We start from the raw sequence: 19,250 nt of genomic DNA on the forward strand, positions 1-19,250 counted from the left end.
CTTCTGTGCTTGCAGGTCTTTGTTCCCCATCCACCTCTTGTCTCCTTCAAGTTTCTTGAAGCCCCTTGCCCATGGATGACTGCCCTCCCGTCGTCTTCACTACGGCGTCTGATAATTTCCTTATTGCTTTATTACAGCTTAACATGGTGTGTGTGAGTGGGGCAGGAAGGAGACCAGTGCAGGTAGGCTGACTTGACCTCACATAGGTGGAGCTGGGTGAAGGTGATAAAGCATGAATGGGATTCTGATGGCATTTCCTTAACCATAAAGTGTATCTGGAGGGTGACCTTCCCCCTTAACTAGACAGAAGGGCAAACGTGGGCAGAGTGGGATAAGTACTAGGTTAACTGGTGTGTACAGGTGGAGGGGACCCTGCTGTGGGCCATTAGCTTCGGAACCACAGGCTGTCTCTAAGCCTGTGCAGACAGCATCAGACTGTGCTCCATGCCTCCCTCCCACCCCTACATCCTTGGCCTCACCTATCCTCCCTCCTACCCTTCTCAGATATCAGCAGCAGCCTCATTGAGGGAGGGCCCTGGGGGCTCAGACCCAGCCCTCCACTGAGCAGAGACTGAGCCCAGTTGCGACAGGAGGAGCATCAGTGCTGGGGTGGCTGGGGGAGCAAGCACGGTCTCCTGGTTTTGCTTCCATGCTGTGTCCTCTGAATACCTTTCACTGTAGTCTCCTTGCCATAACCATTTTGGAAATAACATACAGAGTTAGAATAACTGTCCTGCCTGCCCCACTCCAAGCTTTTGCCTCTAAAGCAGAGGCCAAACCTACAGCCCAACTGTACCTTTCCACGAGGACGCACCCTCCTGGGATCTGGTCCCTCAGGGCATAAAGATGACCTGAGAGATCTGTTTCCTCTCAGAGTGCTTTTCTGTTGTGCAGTTGCCAAGAGGAAGTAAGCTGGCCAGGCGGGGGTGTGCACAGGTTTCTAGCGGCAGATTAAATGGCCCCCTGGCTCCTCAGGCCTGCCCTGCCATCCCTCTAGCCCACATCTGGTCAGCAGCCTGGAGGAGGGAAGACATAGGCCCTTCTGGGCAAAAATACTGGGGGTGGCGGGCAGGCAGGCGTGTTTTCTTTGGCAGGGCAGGCTCAGAATTTCCATGCGGCTGGCTGAGCAGGTGCTTGGCTCCTCCCCACTTTGGGGGTGCAACACGAGCCCTGGAGCCTGTAAACCTTCCAGAACATATGCTCTGGATTCTGGAAAAGGCATCAGGATAGGGCTGGGCTGGGCTTTAAGTCCTACTTCTGCATCACAGGTGCCCCTGGTCCCTGTCTCTAGATCTTTGGACACTGACAAGAGAAGTTCGATGGCTTTTTCTTGTCAAGACCCTCAGTGTGGCAGCAAACCCAGGTTGATGTTAATCAAAAGGATTCAGCAACTTTCTATTTCCGTGACTGAGTCTAACACTGATGTTCTTGGGCTTTTACCGTCCAGACCAGCCTGCCTGCCTGCCCACCTGCACTCTGCCTACCTGCCCAGGGCCAGGGCTGTGCTTTCACTGGCACAGGGATAGCTTGGTTACTCCCTCGTCATCCCGATCCCTGTCCATTTCATGTCACAGGATCGTAAACTAGCGGAGCCCACAAATGCCCCTGAAGCAGGCAAGTAGCTACTAGAGAAACACAGGCAGACAGAATGCCTGAAAAATGACTAAAATTTGGCATCTCTGCCAGTGAATGACTTATAAACTAAGAAATGGAATTTTTGGGATGATAGGCTCTCCCAGGCTTAAAAAAAAGAAAAACCCACAACCCAAACCAACCCACTTTTCATTTTAAAGTTTCTAAGCAGAGTTCAGTGCTTACTATCAATTTGGAGAGGCTCTCTGCTTGGCTCAGCAAAGTTGTAACACCTCCCATATTCGAAGGCCAGTTATTTGGAAACTTCTATGTCCAAAACTGAGGCCAGAGCCTGGACACATGCCGCCTTTAAGTTGCCAAAATCCCTGACAGCCGTTTCATGTATGGAAACTCAGGTACTTTATGCAGTGAACACCCCCTATCCTGGCACTCACTATGCTCATATTGGCTCCTCTCCCTCATTTCTTTTCTTTTTTCTTTTCTTTTCTTTTCTTTTCTTTTCTTTTCTTTTCTTTTCTTTTCTTTTCTTTTCTTTTCTTTTCTTTTCTTTTCTTTCTTTTCTCTTTTCCTTTCTTCTTTTTTCTTTTCTTTTCTTCTTTTCTTTTTTCTTTTCTTCTTTCTTTCCTTCCCCCTTCCCTCAGTACAGTTCCAATGAGCTTCTGAGGGTTTACTAGCCCTCAGAACAGCAGCAGGGGGTTCTGCTAGAACCAGACATCTAAACAGAAGGGAGTGGCTGCTGACAGCTTGGCAGTGGGGCTGGAGACCAAAAAATGGTTTAAAAATGTAGAACTCCAAAGTATGGCAGCTCAGGAATTGTGACCCCAATGTACTAATTAAAAAAACAGTGTAGGTACACACACATTTGCACATACACACATTTTATTAAGTCTGGAAAAATATGCCATGGTTTATGCTTATGGCCCCAGTTTAATACAAATGATGAATTCTACACTTACATTTTTAAAGTCTGGACAAATGCATGAACAGTGTTGGATAAATGAATTCCCATTTGTCTCATTTATCTATAATTATAAGGGAATGAAGTTTTGGAGTATCTGAATATGAGGTTAACCGACAGGTAACAACTATTAGCTTTTCTGAAGGTGTTTTCTATGGAGTAGAAACTGTGATAAGGTGTTTTCCAAAAAAGTTCATTGGACATAGAAGTTTGGGAGAGGCTGCAGATTATATCACCCTGTTTGAGATTTGTCCTGCATAATAATATTTTGAAGGCTCTGTGAAACCCTAGAGTAAAGGAACTGTGTTACACTTTGTATAGCCTAGTATGTGAATCAGTATGCTAGCAATTATAAGGGCTCAAGCAAAAAAAGGGGAATTTTTTGGTTCAGACAGTTGAACAGTCTAGGGCTTTATCTATGGGATTCAGGGCTTTATCTATGGGATTCAGGCAAAGCTGAGTCCAGGGACTTGGAGAAGATGCAGTGGGTGCTTGGTCTTCATCTTTTGGCTTTATTTTCTTCTGTACTGCCAAGAAGGGCAGGCTCTGCCCATGTGGGGGTTTCTAGTGATTTTAAGCATATGATATCCTTCAGTTAAAGAGCTTCTCCTTCCCAGTGGCTCCAGTAATAGTCCCTGAAATGAATCTCTCTTGAGTCTTCCTGTTGATCCCTGAACTGATGGCCACGTCCAGGGAGGAAAAAAACAAATCCTCTTTGTCCAATACTGAATCAGGGGTCCTCCCCATGGACTGAGTAGTGTGTATGGGTGGGGTCAACCCCATGCAGACTACGTGAGCCCTGGAGGGCTTGGGGTGGGGCGGGTCCCCAAAGGAAGTAGAGGTGTAGTTTCCAGGCAAGGGGAGGGATGAGTGCTGAACAGGCAGGAACAACAGTTTCCAATGCTGAAAATAGAGCCCTTTTATTGTGTAAAACCTTTTGGAACACACACGAAGAAAACCTGCCAAGTGCTCATCATACATTTTTTTGGGAATACGTTTAGAATACAATAAAATTTGCACGCATGCACACATGTGGTTGAACTTTTCTTTGATGATTTAAAAATCTCAGCGGGTCCTGCCCTGCCTCAGGGTCAGCTCTGAGTGTTGAAACATCCTGGTCACTGACTGTTGAAATGGTTTGGCTTCTTGATAAATGGGAGGTTCTTGGCACAGCCAGAGTGCCGGGCACAGGGGGCCTGGGAGAGTTCATTTCCCGGAGAGTGGCCCCGGAGTGTTGTTATCTCCAGGGTGGAGCTCCCTTGAGTCCTGACAGCAACAGCACATCACTCCTCATGGCCTCCACGTGCTTCCTGCTCTGTTGTCTCCCTGTTGGGGGCGGGGGGGGGGATTGAGGCTGAGACAGGTTAAGGAACTGGGGGCAGTGGAGGAAATGATGCTCGTAGAAGGAGCTCGGGGAGCGGTGAGATGACACGTGGATTTGCAAGGGAAGGCTGGAGAGAGGCAGGGGACTGTTGATGTGGAGAGAAAAAAACCGAATTTTCAAATGCCTTTGTGGGATCATGCAGTGTGCAGGTGTATGAGCTCCCGAATGGTGACTGTATGTCTGTGAATGACTCTCCACCTTGTGCTCAGCACTCAGACTTAGGAGTTGCTTCTGGATGTGAGCAAATAGATGCAAACACGCTGATTGGGTTGCAACAGGACTTCTTTACACAATGCTTGCTTACTGACAGGGCTAATATATAGGAGGGAATGATTATATCCAGAAACTGAAGGTAATTTAAAGGGATCGATTGATCTATCTAAAATATATATTTTTATTTTGAGAGAGAGAGGGAGAGAGAGTGTAAGCACAAGTGATGGGGAAGGGACAGAGAGAGAGAGAGAGAGAGAATCTTAAGCAGACTCCACGCCCTACATGAGCCTTACATGGGGCTTGACCCCATGACCCTGAGATCATGAACAGAGTGCCAAAATCAAGAGTTGGAGATTCAACTGACTGAGCCACTAGGCACCCCTGAAGGGATTTAAAAATTTTTTAAGTTCTTTGTTGGAAAGAGTTAATCACATTAAGAATAGATTCTCTTCATCGTAGAAAAAGATCCTTTGGGCTTTTTCAAGGAAAAAGGCATTTTCATCTTATGATTTGGTAACATGCAGTGACATCTATTATGTTTGTTTCACTATAGTCTCTCAAACAGTGGAATTTAGGGAGGTTTTGCCTCTTGGTTAGCAAGCTCTTGAGGATTCCACAGCTCATAAGCATGGTATCTCTTACCTTTGCCATCTGCCTTGGGGGCCCATGTGACTCGAGGCTATTGTGGGGTCTTTTCTCAGACTCCTGGGCCTGTGCAGTTCTCCCTAACATCTTGCTCTGGGGGTGCCTCTAGAACCTTGGGTCGCAGAGATGAGGAGGCCTGAGTTTGGGGAGGGCTAGCATGGACATCTGAATGCTGGGTGGCCAGCAGGCTGCTGCTGAGAAGTGGGATGGAGTAGGTCTCTGAGCAGGCTCTGCAGTCAGACTGGCCTGGCACTTCTGCTTACTGCCTTGGTCCCCATGTCGTCCCTGGGAAGGGATGCCCAGAGCATCCTGTGATTTCTAGAAACTTTTCCTTTTTCTGTTTCCCCTTTCTGCACTGTGACTCATAGGGAGAAAGGGGTCTTCTCTGAAGTGCATAAGGATTTCCTGAAGTCAGGGTTTCCAGGAACCAGGATTAGACAAGTAGCTGTAATTTTGCTGAGTGCTGTGAGGGAGAAGGAGGGCAGGTATCTGCTTGGAGGGTGAGCATGGCTTCCTTGAGACTGAGACCTGCCTCCCCTTTCCTACCCCCATCCTCCTAGTCTCTCCAGCCACAGTCATCTAGGTCTTGTCCCTTAGGATCTCTCATCCTTTTATCACATCATGCAGTTTAGTCTTTTATTGGTCACTTTCTTTTGTATTCCACCCACCATCATCTTTTCAGCAGAACAAAGGTCACTTTTTTGGGATCTAGTTAGAAGAGTGGATATTGTATATATCTTTTCAAATTAGTGTTTCTGTTTTCTTCGGTAAATACCCAGTAGTGAAATTATTGAATCATATAGTGTTTCTTTCTTTAATTTTTTGAGGGATCTCCATACTCTTTCCACAGTGATTGCACTAATCTGTGTTCCCACCAGCAGTGCATGAGAGTTCTCTCTTCTCCACATCCTCACCAACACTTGTTATTTCTTGTCTTTTTTGGGTAAGATTTTATTTATTTATTTGAGAGAGAGAGAGAAAGAGAGAAAGAGCATGAGCAGAGGTGAGGAAGAGGGGCAGATGGAGAGAGAGAAGCAGACTCCTCACTGAATAGGGAGCCTGACGTGAGGCTCGATTCCAGGACCCTGAGACTATGACCTGTGTCAAAGGTAGACACTTAACCAACTGAGCCACCCAAGTGCCCCTATTTCTTGTCTTTTTAATACTAGCCATTCTGACAGGTGTGAGGTGATCTCTCCTTGTGGTTTTGATGTGCATTTCCCCAATGACTTGTGGTGTTGAGCATCTTTTCACGTGTCTGTTGGCCATTGGGATATCTTCTTTGGAAAAATATCTATTCAGGTCCTCTGACCATTTTTAAATCACATTTTTGTGTGTGTTGTCCAATTTTATAAAATATTTTGGATATTAACCTCTTATAGGATATAATTTGGAAAATATCTTCTCTCATTTACTATGTTGCCTTTTTGTTTTGTTGACAATTTCCTTTGCTGTGCAAAAGTTTTTTATTTTGGTCTCAATAGTTTGATTTTGCTTTTGTTCTCTTGCCTTAGGAGACATATCCATAAATATTTTGCTAAGCCCAAGAGATTACTGCTTATGTTTTCTTTTATGAGTTTTATGGTTTCAGGTCTCAAATTTAGGTCTTTCATCCATTTTGATTTATTTTTGTGTGGGGTTTAGGAATGTGGCTCAATTTCATTCTTTTGTGCATAGCCAGTTATTCCAGCACCATTTATGAAAAGACTATCTCTTCCACATTGTATATGCTTGTCTCCTTTGACATAGATTAATTGACCATATATGCACCCCTGTGTCTATTGTGGGATTATTTACAGTAGTCAAAATACGGAAGCAACACAAGTGTCCAAAGATGAAGATGTGTGTGTGTTTATGTGTACACACACATTATGGGTGAATATTACTCAGCCATAAAAAAGAATGAGATCTTGTCATTTGCAACAACTTGGATGGACCTAGAAGGTATTATGCTAAGAGAAAATAAGTCAGTCAGAGAAAAACAAATACCGTATGATTTAACTCAAATGTGGGATCTAAAAAACAACCCAACAAACAGATTCTTAAATACAGAGGAAAAACTAGTGGTTGCCAGAGGTAGGTGGTTGGAGGGGATGAGTGGAATAAAGGAGACTAATAGGTACAAACTTCCAGTTATAAATTAAATAGGTTACAGAGATGAGAACAGCATGGGTAATATAGTCAATAATATTGTGATAACATTGTACGGTGACAGATGGTGACTGCATGTAACATGGTGAGCACTAATATATAGAATTGTTGAGTCACTATGTTGTACCCTTGAAACTAATAAATGTTGTATGTCAATTATAGTCTAGTAATAAAAGATGAGGGGATGTTGTAAATAATTGTAGTTCTATTTTTCTGCCACAAATCCAAACCTGGCCTTGCAATAAGTGAATATGTGCTACAAGGGAAGAAAAGAGGACCAGAGAGGGAGAGATAGCTTTGTGAACACAGGATTCCCTGCCTTTGACCTTGACTTTGGGTCTCAGACTGTATCCATCTCTGTGGGCTGTCAAAGGGCTGAGAGGCCCAGCTTTCCAGTTTTGCTGCAGGGCAGTGAGGGGAAAAAGTTCTAAAATGCAGCAATCTGGAGGAAGCATTATGTTATAAACTTATTTATTTATTTATTTATTTTATTTATTTATTTGGAATTTATAGCTTCCATATTTGCCTGTCCTGGGTTCTAAGAAAGACGTCACAATGGGAGAGTAAGTGGTGGTGCGTGTGGTGGTTAGTATTCCAGGGCTTCTGGGAAGGTAAGAAGGGGAAGGGGAATGGATCATGGAGCTTTCAAGGAACTGAGGCCAGTCACCCAGAGACAGTGACCAGAGATGAGGTTGCAGGGCACCTCAGGACATATTAAGGAGTCCATTCCTTATCTTGACAACAGTGGGACAGTGGAGCAGGTTTTAAAACAGAGGACCGGTATAACCCAAACCATCTTTTGATATGATCTCTTTGTGAATGGATTTAAGCCATTTTGGCTTATCACTGATTTCTGGGTTATCTTGATAAAATGGGTAGCTCTATCCAGAGAGGCTGGAGCTCTGTGTCTCCACCTATGCAGCGTCATTCCCTAAGGTGGTATGTTTCACTGAAAACAATCCCAGCCCAAATTGTGGCATACATGCTAGCAAACTGGCCCAACACAGTCCTATAACCTGCTCTTTGAACTCATTAATAAGTCCTAGTGTCGAACCCTAGACACTCTGACAGTTAGTCCAAGGCAAATGTCCCTATGGTGAGATCAACCCAAAACTTCTCTAGTCAAATTAAACTAAGCATGATGGGGGTGGGGGTGGGGGTGGGGTTGGGACAGAACCAAAGACAATTCTAGACTTTGGGCTCTAGGCTATTGGATTTGCTGGATTCTTAGATTGTTGGTACAGGGGCAGTGGTGCTGTGTACCCTTTCCAGGCCCTTTAGAACCTTTCATTTCATTGGTGTGTAATTAATGAACTTTATTGTAATGAACAAACCCTCTGTGGCAGATTTAGATAACAGTATTTGAAAGGCTTGTAGTGGTCAGTTTTGGAGGGTGGATTTATGATTGGGTAATTAAATGTGAGCTAACTGCCTCTAGGGTGTAGATTTAAGTTAATTTCACATGTGCATCAGCTTACACTGGTGTATTTGTAGGCAGTATAATGATAGTTCTAGCTGCTGTGTGGGGAGTGGGTTTATTCCAACAGGATACCTTTGTGAAGTCCCGGTGAGAGACGATTAGGAATAAAAGGAGCAATCCCTGGGTGCTGAGCTGGAGATTTCCCCCAGCTTGGGACGTCATAGTTAGAGTAGGACATGTTGGCATTTGTGGTGAGAATATGACTACTTTCCTGACTTGACTCTGAGCTCCCTGAAAATGAGGACTTGGCTTTCAGCCCCGTGTCCCCAGGGCCCAGCCTGGGCCCAGCACAGAGTTGGTGCTTAGCAAGAGTTTCTCAGACTGAGGGAAGGGGAAGGTAAGTGATAGGAGAAGAAATCAGGGAGGAGATGAGAAGAAATAAAGGCTTAACTGGCAGGGTGTGGGGTGGGAGGTGGGATGTAGGATGAGGTCCACCAGGACCAGATGAGGATTTGGTGGTTTTCCATCTCAGCAAGACCCTGGTGTAGAGGCTAGGCCTTCCCATTGCAGAGGGAATGGAGGGTTGAAATTATGGTGGTTTTGCTCTCAGGTGGTTCCTGTGAGTATCTCCATTCTGATAGGAAGGGCCTCGGAGGTGAAGAAATTCAGCTCAGGAATGGCTGGCCCATCGACCTGGCACCTGCTCTTTGCCCTGGTACTGTGACATGCTGAGCTTTAGCCCTAGGACAGAACGACCTGCATGACTGACCAAACAACCTCACTATTCTTCAAGTGACCTCAGCTAAGTCATTTCCTGGCCTTCATTGTTGTTTAAAAAATGATGGGGAGGGTTGGAGAGCAGAAAATCAAGCCCATGACACATTTCATCACCATGCTCCTTGCCTTGACCATTAAATATTTCCTGGAGTTGCTCACCTGCTAACTAAGCTGTTCACAGCTTGTCTTCTATCCTTTATGGGATTTGTAACAAGGTCAGCCTTGGCCATCACAAAGACCCGGAGGAGGGCTGTTTATGTCATTTTGGAGAAGGAGGCAGGTTTTCCCAGGCATGCTTTCTGGTCTGGATGCTGACCATGCAATCTCTCAGGCCCTCCTAAGCATTCTGCTTAAACAAACATTATTTATGTTCAGCAGGAGAACCATTCCCCACCGTCTGCTTTCTCTTCACTCATATAAAACTGCACATTTAATTTCTGTTTACACATATAAAAACTCCATCTTTAGGAGCAGCCTGGGAAATCTTTGGTTGAAGATGGATTTTGCTTTTGGAAAACACAGAAGTGAGTGACATCTGTATATTGTGTTATCAGAAGCGTGACACATGTGGTTGATTGGGACCAGGTGCTTCACAGAATCCATCTGAGTAAAGCTATAAACCTCTAGTTGACAGGCAAGGTGACAGCCCAGGTCTTGCGAGCAAAGTCTCTGCCTTCCATATTAGAGGTAGCAACAAACAGTTGAAAACCTTGGGGTGCTATGAATTAGAAGCTAGGTTTCAGCCAAAGATAACAATTTCTGAATGGCTTGCATACCTTTGACCTGTAAAAGCATCTCCAAGTGGACAGCACAGGTGGGTGGGGATAGACAATAATTTTGGGTTCATCTTAGTTTTACAGGATGGGTAGATTCATTGAGCATTCAATTCTGTACTGGTTAAGGCTTGAGTCCATACCAGTATTTTCCTACTTGGCAGTATGTGATATGGGTAGATAACCTTCCCTGATTTGATTCACATTCAGTGTATTGTGAGTTTGAATCCTGAAGTCCTTAAATCATGGCTTGTTCATTGAACAAAATGAGGGACAGAGAGAGACCAAACCAAGGGGATCTCACCTTGTTTTCCTGATTTATCCTTTCTTGGGTAATTCACCCAACATGTCAGTTTTCATTGGATTATTTCCAAGAGCTTCATCCTTCTCTTCACCCTACAATCCCCTTATCCTTTGTGGATGAATTTGCCTATTTTTTTTGAATTTGCCTATTTTAGGGAGGCCCACAAATAGATTATTGAGCTCTAGCTTGTCTCATTCTAGCTGAGAACTGTCAGTAAATTAGATTATTTTCTTTGAATTTATTGGTAGAAGGAGGTAAGGGGATAGTAGCATGTTGTTTGTGAGGAAGGCTACCACTTGGTAAGTAAAATATCTGTAATTTTAGCTTTTACATTACATGTATGTTTGCTCCTGAATGAACATCTCTCTGTGATTTTTAGTAAATCAAAGGAAATGGCAGCTATGCGTAAATTTGGGTATTCTGAACCAAAACTAGACTGTACATTGGGATTACAAAATGATGTCTGTCCTGGGAAGTATTTCTGAATGTATGTGAACATTTTGGTGAGTTGGTTACATGGGTTGTTCTATTATCTTCCAAGATACAGATTTTGGTTCACTAATGCTGCTCTTATTTATGCTATTGTGTAGTATTGGACTTTGAAGGAATGACTGATGTCCTTCTCAGTCAAAAGTGGAAATAGAGGCACAGTCTTTCAAAGCTGACAATGAGAACACGAAAGAGGCCAGGCCACCTGGATGGCTCAGTGGTTGAGTGTCTGCCTTAGGCTCAGGTCATGATCCTGGGATCGAGTCCCACATTGGGTTCCCCTTAGGCAGCCTGCTTCTTCTTCTGCCTATCTCTCTCTCTCTCTCTCTCTCTCTCTCTGTGTCTGTCATGAATAAATACATCTTAAAAAAAATATGAAAGAGCACAAATGCTGCCGGCTCTGGCTCTCATCTCCCTGTCTTCAAGGTAGCTTGGACATTTAGTGACACATCAACAATCACAGATTTCCTCAATGTAAATTAACCACTAGTTTTCTTACAGAAACCCTATCCTGTGAGGTATCCTCTTTTTAAATTTATTTATTTTATTTAATTAATTATTTATTCATGAGAGACACAGAGAGAGGCAGAGACCCAGGCAGAGGGAGAAGCAGGCTCCCCACAAGTAGCCTGATGTGGGACTGGATGCTCTATCCTGGGATTAGGACCTGATGCTCAACTGCTGAGCCATCCAGGCATCCCAGTATCCTCTTTTTAAAGGTGAGGAAACTGAGGCATGGATAAGCGTTGGTGATTATTGATCATTCTGGTCTAGATGGGCCCCACATTCCCCAGGCTCGTCTTGTCAAAGGCCTGGAAACTTCAGAGGCCAAGAAGGGGCCACTGGGATGGGGATTTCTAACCCCAGGACTGGCCTGTGATTGAGATTCCAAACTTTTACACTGTGGTTGGTGGCATCCTTCTAGGAATCTCTCTTTTTCTCCCTTGCTGAGCTCTCTGAGTTTGTCTGGAAAAATTTCCATATGTTCTATTTGAGCCCTTCCCACCATTTGAAACTTCCTGGGTTTTTGCTCTGGCATCTCTGACTCATCCCCTACCCCCCCCTTCCTCCCCTGGGGTCTCTGTAGGATATTATTTGGTTGTTGGTATGTGAGTATTTATAGTTCTAGTATTGGCTTTTTCTTTAAAGCAAAACCTTAAACTCCTTAGAAAATAATTGGAATTTCAGGAAGAGTTTTCTGGTTTATTTTTATACTGCTTAACAGACTGTGATGATTTGCTAGAAAACTGGCTGGAGTTTGGCTTTGAGGCTGGGGGTCCTCTGAAATGCCTCCCACAAAGGTCCTTGTGTGGACATCCTCTGGGCCTGGGGACCCGCTGCCCTTCCACTGGAGCCAGATGATGAAGAACTCTACAATACTACTCAAAGGGCCACAGGCCAGACGGTGCTTTTTTCTGTACCGTAGCCTTGTTTCTATTAAAATGCTTTAAAAATAGGGAGCTTGGGGCCCTACAATGCCATGAGAATTGATTTTAGGGGATGAGAAAGTGACAACTACAAAGCCCCCAAGCAGTAGGAAAGAATGGTGCACATGAAGATAGCTGTGCGTGGTTGGCTCTTATACAGAAGAGCTGGAAACAGCATAGTGGGTAAGAAAAAGGCTCTGGCTAAAAAGCCAGGCTTCTAGGAGTTTGACCCCCTCTTCACTGGCTGGCTGGTGCTGGGCTTCTCTGGGCCTCTGTCTATCCATATCTAAATGGCGATAATCCTGGGGCTCATGTGAGGATGAAATGTAGTAATGAACTATAAATGTCAGCTCCTACTAATGGTGTCCACCCCAAATTGCAGCACACAGCTGCTTGTACTGTGCACACCCATGTCGCCAGGGAACCCGGCCTGGAGCCACCTGCCCCCAGAGATGCCTATTCTTTTTGAAGGTACTGTGGCTCCCATCTTCCTACTGGGCACGGCTGTAAATGAGATGACGGTCAAGGGCCATACTCAGCCCACATATGTGCACATCCACAAATGTAGCACCTTTGGGTTTCCTCATAGAGCTGGCCCGTTGGGCACAGGGCCCCTCAGCTTCCCAGGCAGAGCTGAAAACTGCAATTCTGTGTCAGCTGAGCACACGCAGGTGGCTGGGAACCATCTTCACCCCCTGCGCAGAACAAGACAGGAGGCTGGGCTTAACAGAGACGCGGACGACAAGATTTAAATAAATAAGCTGTATTATCTGTACAAAAAATATAAATACAGTTTTGTGTTTTTAGAGGAGGAAGTGCCTCCTGCCACATTGTTCAGCCGCTCTAATAATCTTGTGCTGCTGCTGAGTCACGATTCACAGAACAAACAGTAAATGTACATTCACCTCATGCAAGGAGCGCGCTACTTCCCACCCCAAACCTAGGTCCTCCAGGCTCGCTCTGACACCCACTCCAACCTCTGCAGCCCCCCACGAGGCAGCGCTGGAGGACACCTGCTATTTAGGAAACGTAAATATTGGCCACTGGTTTTCCATGGCTATTGAACTAGAAAAATAACCACGTCAGTTAGTAGGATGGAATCTGTCGTCTTCATCCCATGCATAACTATTGTGTCACAAGTGAATCTCCTCTTACTGCCCTGTCCTCCCATGTTAGCTTTGCAACCTATTCTGTACACAGTGAATGGATCCGGAATTAAACATCAGGTTCTGTTAAAAATAGGAACAATACAATAATTACCACTGAGTTTACAGGAACATAACCGCAGGAAGTTAATAAAAAGTCCCCCAAATATTCTGTTTTCTGGATGACAATGTACAATTATTAATATTGCACTTTTTTATACAAGAAATCCTAATAAATATTCACAAAAGATATACAGACATAGAAAACATTCTCTTTTATTTTAAATAAAATGACACCGATTTTTAGGAACATGATTTCTTAGAGCCTACTGTGGTGAGGAAGAAAGAGTCCCAACCTTAATTGTCCATAGCTCGCCTGGGGAGGACACAGCTTAATACTGTCTTTCCCCCTGTCTCTGACTTCCAGGTGGGCTGGAAAACACAGCTCGGGTATCAGTGGCAGCCCCAGGGTGAGTGGCATTTTGTGAGTTGGTATGGGGGGCACAATTTATCCAAGGGGTGAGTGATGGTGACTGTGTTGCCCTGGCTATTGAGTGGTGTTCACTCAGGGGGAGGTGGCCAAAACCACTCACCCGAAGCCCCTCTGTTGAAAGAGCAATTTGCTAAATAGTTCCAGAAATTCAACTTTGCCACTATACTTGGCTACAGCTGTTTTACTCTAGCTGATGGGCATTTCTAGAAGAGTATGTGCTGCCTTGCTCACCGAATTACCCAAACTGGTGGATATTACTTCTTAGAATGTTCATAGTATTTCATGATGTGGGGGAAACAGGTTGAGAAGACTTTGGGGACCCTTTTGCAAGCTTTAGTTATCCTATGGCTTTGCCACCACACCCCATCACCCTGCCCCGAGCTGCTGTGTAAATAGGAGGGCAGCTCTCACTGTGCTCCTAGAAAGGCCCACACAAGCCAGGCAATCCCACCCCGTGTCCCTGGAAGTGGCTACTAAGACCTGATAGATACTCTGGCAAATTGACCCGAATCCCTGGCCCTTGAGTGGAGTAGCATAGGCCATACAGGCTGAAAACCCAGCCTATTCAAGCCCCAAATCCCCCTGGCCCACATCAGTGGTTATTAATTCTGAGTTGGGGCAGGGGGAGGAGTGGAACTCTTGATTTAGGGAGAGACGCCAGGGTGGCCTGACTGCATAGCTAGACCGTGATGTCTTGCTAGCTTTGCTATGGGTGTACAGGCAGAGAGTTGACGGAGACGGCATGGGGAGTGGGGACTCCCCTGCACCCCAAGGAGGGTATATCTTCTCCCACACAGCATGGGCCCCCAGGGCCTGTGCCCTCTGTGATGTTGCGGCGCAGTTCCGAGTGCCCCTTCCCTGAGCCTCCTGCCTGCTCCCTCCTCTTCATCTACCTGTACTTGCCCACTGAGGAGCGTGCACAGGGTTCTTTTTGCTTCTGTCCCCTTCCCCACCCCCAGCTGGCTTTCTGAAGCATGGTGCTTGAGGCCCACCTGGTTGTCTCCTCCTGACTGCTGGTGTCCATGCTTTGAGTTCCCATTGCTCCCCCACCAGAAGAGCGGAGTTCTGGCCTGGGCACTGCCTCGCTGTGGCGTCCTCCCCTCCCTGCCTGCTCGTCCCAAGGCCGAGGCACAGGACGACTGAATTGGAAGCACGCTCCTTTGTCAACCGTGTGCTGCCGGCAAAGACACGGTTGGCTGTCCCCAGTCTGTATCAGTGGTGCCTTGTGCACGCGGCGCCCCCCCCCCCCCCCCCCCGCCCTCTCTGTCTGCTCCGGCCTCTGACTCCCTGTTGTCCCCAGGAGCTAGCTTCCCTCTTCCTTGGTCTGTCTGGGACCTGGGTTTGGGACGGCGTCCGCTCTGCAAGCTCCTTTCGGCCTCTTTCCTTGTCTTTCCCCGACCTTCTGTCCTCCAGCTAACTGGGAGAGAGGACGAGCGAGGTCCTCACGTCTGGGGGGGGGGGGAGAGGGTGGACGGGTGTGAGTGGGGGGGGGGGCGGAGAGGGAAATAAATAAATAAACGAAGAAAGCTTAAGTTCTGTCCGAGGTGGTGGCGGGAGTCCTCTGCGTGCCAGCGTGGAGCTCTTCCCCGGCGCGTCTTCACGCTTTGCCGCAAGTCCCACAGCAGCGAGATTTGAACTGGCTCAGTTGGCAGAGCTTCAGCTGCTTCACCTTCTCGCAGTACCTGGTGGTGTCTCTGCACTCCACTGGGAAACGGACACAAGAAGGGGTGAGCCGGGGCCTTGGGGGGGCTCCCGCGCTGGAGGGGCCGCTGCCGTCTAGCACTGGGCCTGCTCTTGCTCTGCGGGAACTCCCGGGCTGCCCCCGGCCCCCGCCCCGCTGCCTTGGGGGTGCTGCTCATCTCCCTCTCCTCGGGGCCGCCTTTATCCCTGACGCCTTGGGGCCTCTCCTCGCTCCGGCCCCGGAGGACTGAATTCTGTTCCACTTGCATGAGGTGTGCAAGTGCGGCCGGGGTGATGGCCTCATGCCACGCAGTGCCCGCCGCCTGTGCCCCGGGAAGCTTGGCATTCGTGGGCACCTACGCCAGTCCCCCCCCCCCCCCCGAAGGCTGCACCGGAGCCTGGGCATGCTTCTTCAAAGGGCCACAGGCCAGACGGTGCTTAGATGCTGGTGCGGAGTCGGGCGGTGCACATCTGCGATTAACATCGTGAGTCGGGGATATTTTGATGGACTGTTAGGATGGATGGTGGTGGGCTCCTGACACAAAGGTGGGTGGGCACCACCCAGAGAACAAAGATCACCTCTCCCCGGTGTATAAGCAAAGGGACAAGGTGCCCCCAGGGCATCTGCCTCAACGTGGGCAATCCCATGCTGGGAGAGGCCCCGGTTAGCCGATAGCTGCATTGCAACATTTTAACATTTCTTATTCTTTGCCTATACTTTCTCTCCTTCCCTTTCCTGCCTTTGTCTCCCCTCCAATTTGTTTTGGGTCCAGAGGAAGGAAAAATACCCAACTGGGATATAAATGCCTGTGTGGGGCGGAGGAGGATCCCGACTGAGGGAGGAGAGAGGGAATGAGTGTCAGATCCGGAGGGCACCGGCTCCTGCACGGTCCCGGTGGGTGCCCGTGTGGCGGGAAGGAGGAGGCGCAGAGGTCCTTGTTCTGTGAGAAGCAGAGCCACGCGGCTGCAGGGCCGGCCGGGCAGGAGGCACTCTGCGTGCTCCTATCGTGCGGACAGTACTTTGTCTCGGCCTGGGCCCCAGGAGGCACTGGTGGTCCTCTCCCGGGTACCAGCCAAGTACGGCGGGTGAGCCGGAGGCTGATTTCATTTGGGACTTGGCCAGTAGCACCTGGCTTTGCTCGGTGCCTTGGGGCACACTCAGCCATCTTTTGTGGCCCGGACACACGTCCTTGTACACGTCTTGGCTTACCTGCATGTACCCTTCTGAAAATACCCAACCCTGGCCCTGGCTCACAATCCTAGGGAAACCCGATCTAGTGCCCTAGGTTTGGGGTCGGCCCCAGGCATGGCCCTCTGCACCTGATGCCCTGCGGGGACCTGGCAGAAAGCTCCCTGGGGTCGGAACATACTGTTTTCGCATGGGGTGATGTTGCAGCGCTGCCAGTTGGCGGGCCGGGGCCCCCAGGAGCACAGGTGCTCGGGCACCGCCTTGTTGGTGTGGGCGTGCACACACTCCACGCGCCGGGCCTGGAAGCCGTAGTTGCCACATGTCGCCGTGCACAGGCTCCACAGGCTGACCCTCCAGTGTACGCTGCAGGCTTCTGACCAGCAGTTCTGAGTGCTCACGGGCCTGCAGGAGGAGGGTGGCAGGGTTAGGGTCTGCCCCTGTGGGCATGGGATCGGGGAACAGATGGGAAAACAGTGTTGCAAATCCAAGGCCAGGCAGCTCCTCAAGAACTGCTGGTGCTCCCAGAGGTGGCTTCTGATCTCTGTTCTGAGATCTCAGAAGGCCGCTTGCTCTAACTGGGCCTCTGTGTGCTCCTCTCCACAAAGTCTGTATCACTGCATGATCCGAGAATGAACCCTCTCCAGGACAGAGGCTGGCAGAGGCTGGGGCCTTGGGTGGGGATGGTAGGCCCGCACCCCAGGGGAACCTCTACAGGCAAGTATGACAGGGAATGGGGACTGCCATCTAGCACTGGGCCTGCTCAGTGTATTTTATTTTTAAAATTTTTAAGAAAGATTTTATTTAATTATTCATCAGAGACACAGAGAGAGGCAGAGACATAGAGGGAGAAGCAGGCTCCCTGCAGGGGAGCCTGATGTGGGACTCTGATCCCAGGACCCCAGGATCATGACCCGAGCCAAAGGCAGATGCTCAACCACTGAGCCACCTGGGTGCCCCGGAATGATAGGTTTAGACCCAGGGATCAGGGCCTTCACTTCAGCATAACTTTTGTAGAAGGCCAACAAGTGTGAGGGGCTGCTGGAGACCTTAAGGTGTGATGTCCACCATGTGGACCTCACTTCCTGCCCACCTTGGGGCTCGTGCCAATCTCCCGTGGTATCAGGCCACCCTCGGAGGCACAGCACCGTCTGTACTCTTTATCTCCGAAGGAGGAGAGGTCAGCCTGCCCTATTCACTAAGTGCAAGGCCACCACAAAGCATCTATCTCTAGGGAGAACAGTGGCCTGGGAGAAGGAGGGGAAAGGGAAGGGTATCTGACCACAAGGACCTTGGGATGTTGGAGGAGAAACATCCACTCATGCTATCTTTCCATGCCACTGACCCAGGGGCTTGGGAAAGGAAGTCCATAGATTTCTCTTACCTCGGAAGAGCGCTGCACTGCTCTGATGGTAAGGTGATGCCATCCCGCGTCTGGCAAAACACTTGTCTGTGTTGCACGGCTAGGTGAGGCCCGATGCAAGGCCCATTGCACTGGGGGGCAGATAAAGGCGACATGGGTAATGTTAGCCAAGTTGGAGGGGGTTGTGTGTGGCTGCAATGCTCAGGCTGCATGGGATGCAGAGTCCTTCTGAGCATTTTGAGGCCTTCAGATCATTCATCTCACCCCTCCTTGTGTTAACTGAAGGACATTCATTGGCACATTTCTCTGTTCTCTGTGCCATGGCGGAATGGTTAGCTTTTCTAGAAGCATTTTGCTAGCAAATGGCTAATGGTAGTAAAGAGCCAGTCAGAGAAGGTCCACTCCCTCCCCAGATGAACCATATCAAAGGTTTCTTGGCATAATGCACAAGAATGTGGCGTGGTAAGCTTTAGAGCAGAAGAACTCTAAGTGCTCCTTCAGTCTACAGGGCAATTTGGTTTGTTGTTTTCTTGCTAAATTCAGGCAAATTAACAAGTCCATCATTTCTTTCCTTTCTTTGGCTTCGTTTTTTTCTAGGTTAAACCCGACACAGCTGAACAGAAGTAGACTGAGGTATGTATAGTTTAGTCCCTGTTCATATTCTCCTGCTAGGTGCTCCTAGAGATTGTTCAGCTTCTTCCAGAGTTGCCAGAGCCAAACTGTCACGGGAAATCCCATACCAACAACATGTCCGTAAAGCACAAAGGCAGCAGGCCCTTAACCAACATTTGCTATTTGGGTAGAGTAAGGGAACAGACATGCCTTAGAGGTCACTTTGGAGAAAAAGCTCTTGGGGATCTTTGGACTCCAAGGGTCTGCAGGGGGCTGTTAACCTTCAAAATTATAAGCAGAAATCTTTACAAAAGCTTTTTTTTTTTCTTTTTGACCCCCTTTACCCATTTCTCTCATCTTCTAATTGCCTGCCTCTGGCAATTACTACCAATCTATTCTGTGCATTGTGTGTCTGTGTGTATTAGATTCTACATACATATCACATGAAATCTATATATATAATCTATATATTATCTATATACCATACTACATCCATCCATTGTTGGACATTTTGATTTTTTACATTTCTTGTTTATTGTAAATAATGCAAAGAATATAGGAGTATATATGTCTTTTTGAGTTTGTGTTTCTACTTTCTTTGGAGAAATTCTACCCAGAAGTGGAATTGTTGTTTCAT

The 19,250-nt window shown here is 47.5% G+C and overlaps 1 protein-coding gene across 1 annotated transcript in view; it reads right to left on the minus strand.

Annotated features, from left to right (window-relative positions):
• Positions 1 to 12,896: 12,896 nt before the first annotated feature.
• The window catches only part of ADAMTSL1 (ADAMTS like 1), a 379,096-nt gene continuing 372,742 nt past the window's right edge, over positions 12,897 to 19,250 (minus strand). The window contains 3 exon segments of the mRNA XM_055302598.1: positions 12,897 to 15,476; positions 16,823 to 17,043; positions 18,023 to 18,132. Of these exon segments, the coding sequence (XP_055158573.1) occupies positions 15,370 to 15,476; positions 16,823 to 17,043; positions 18,023 to 18,132 (438 nt within the window). The 3' untranslated portion in view covers positions 12,897 to 15,369.

This window comes from Nyctereutes procyonoides, unplaced genomic scaffold (assembly GCF_905146905.1).
Source record: "Nyctereutes procyonoides isolate TBG_1078 unplaced genomic scaffold, NYPRO_anot_genome, whole genome shotgun sequence".
Taxonomy (NCBI): domain Eukaryota; kingdom Metazoa; phylum Chordata; class Mammalia; order Carnivora; family Canidae; genus Nyctereutes; species Nyctereutes procyonoides.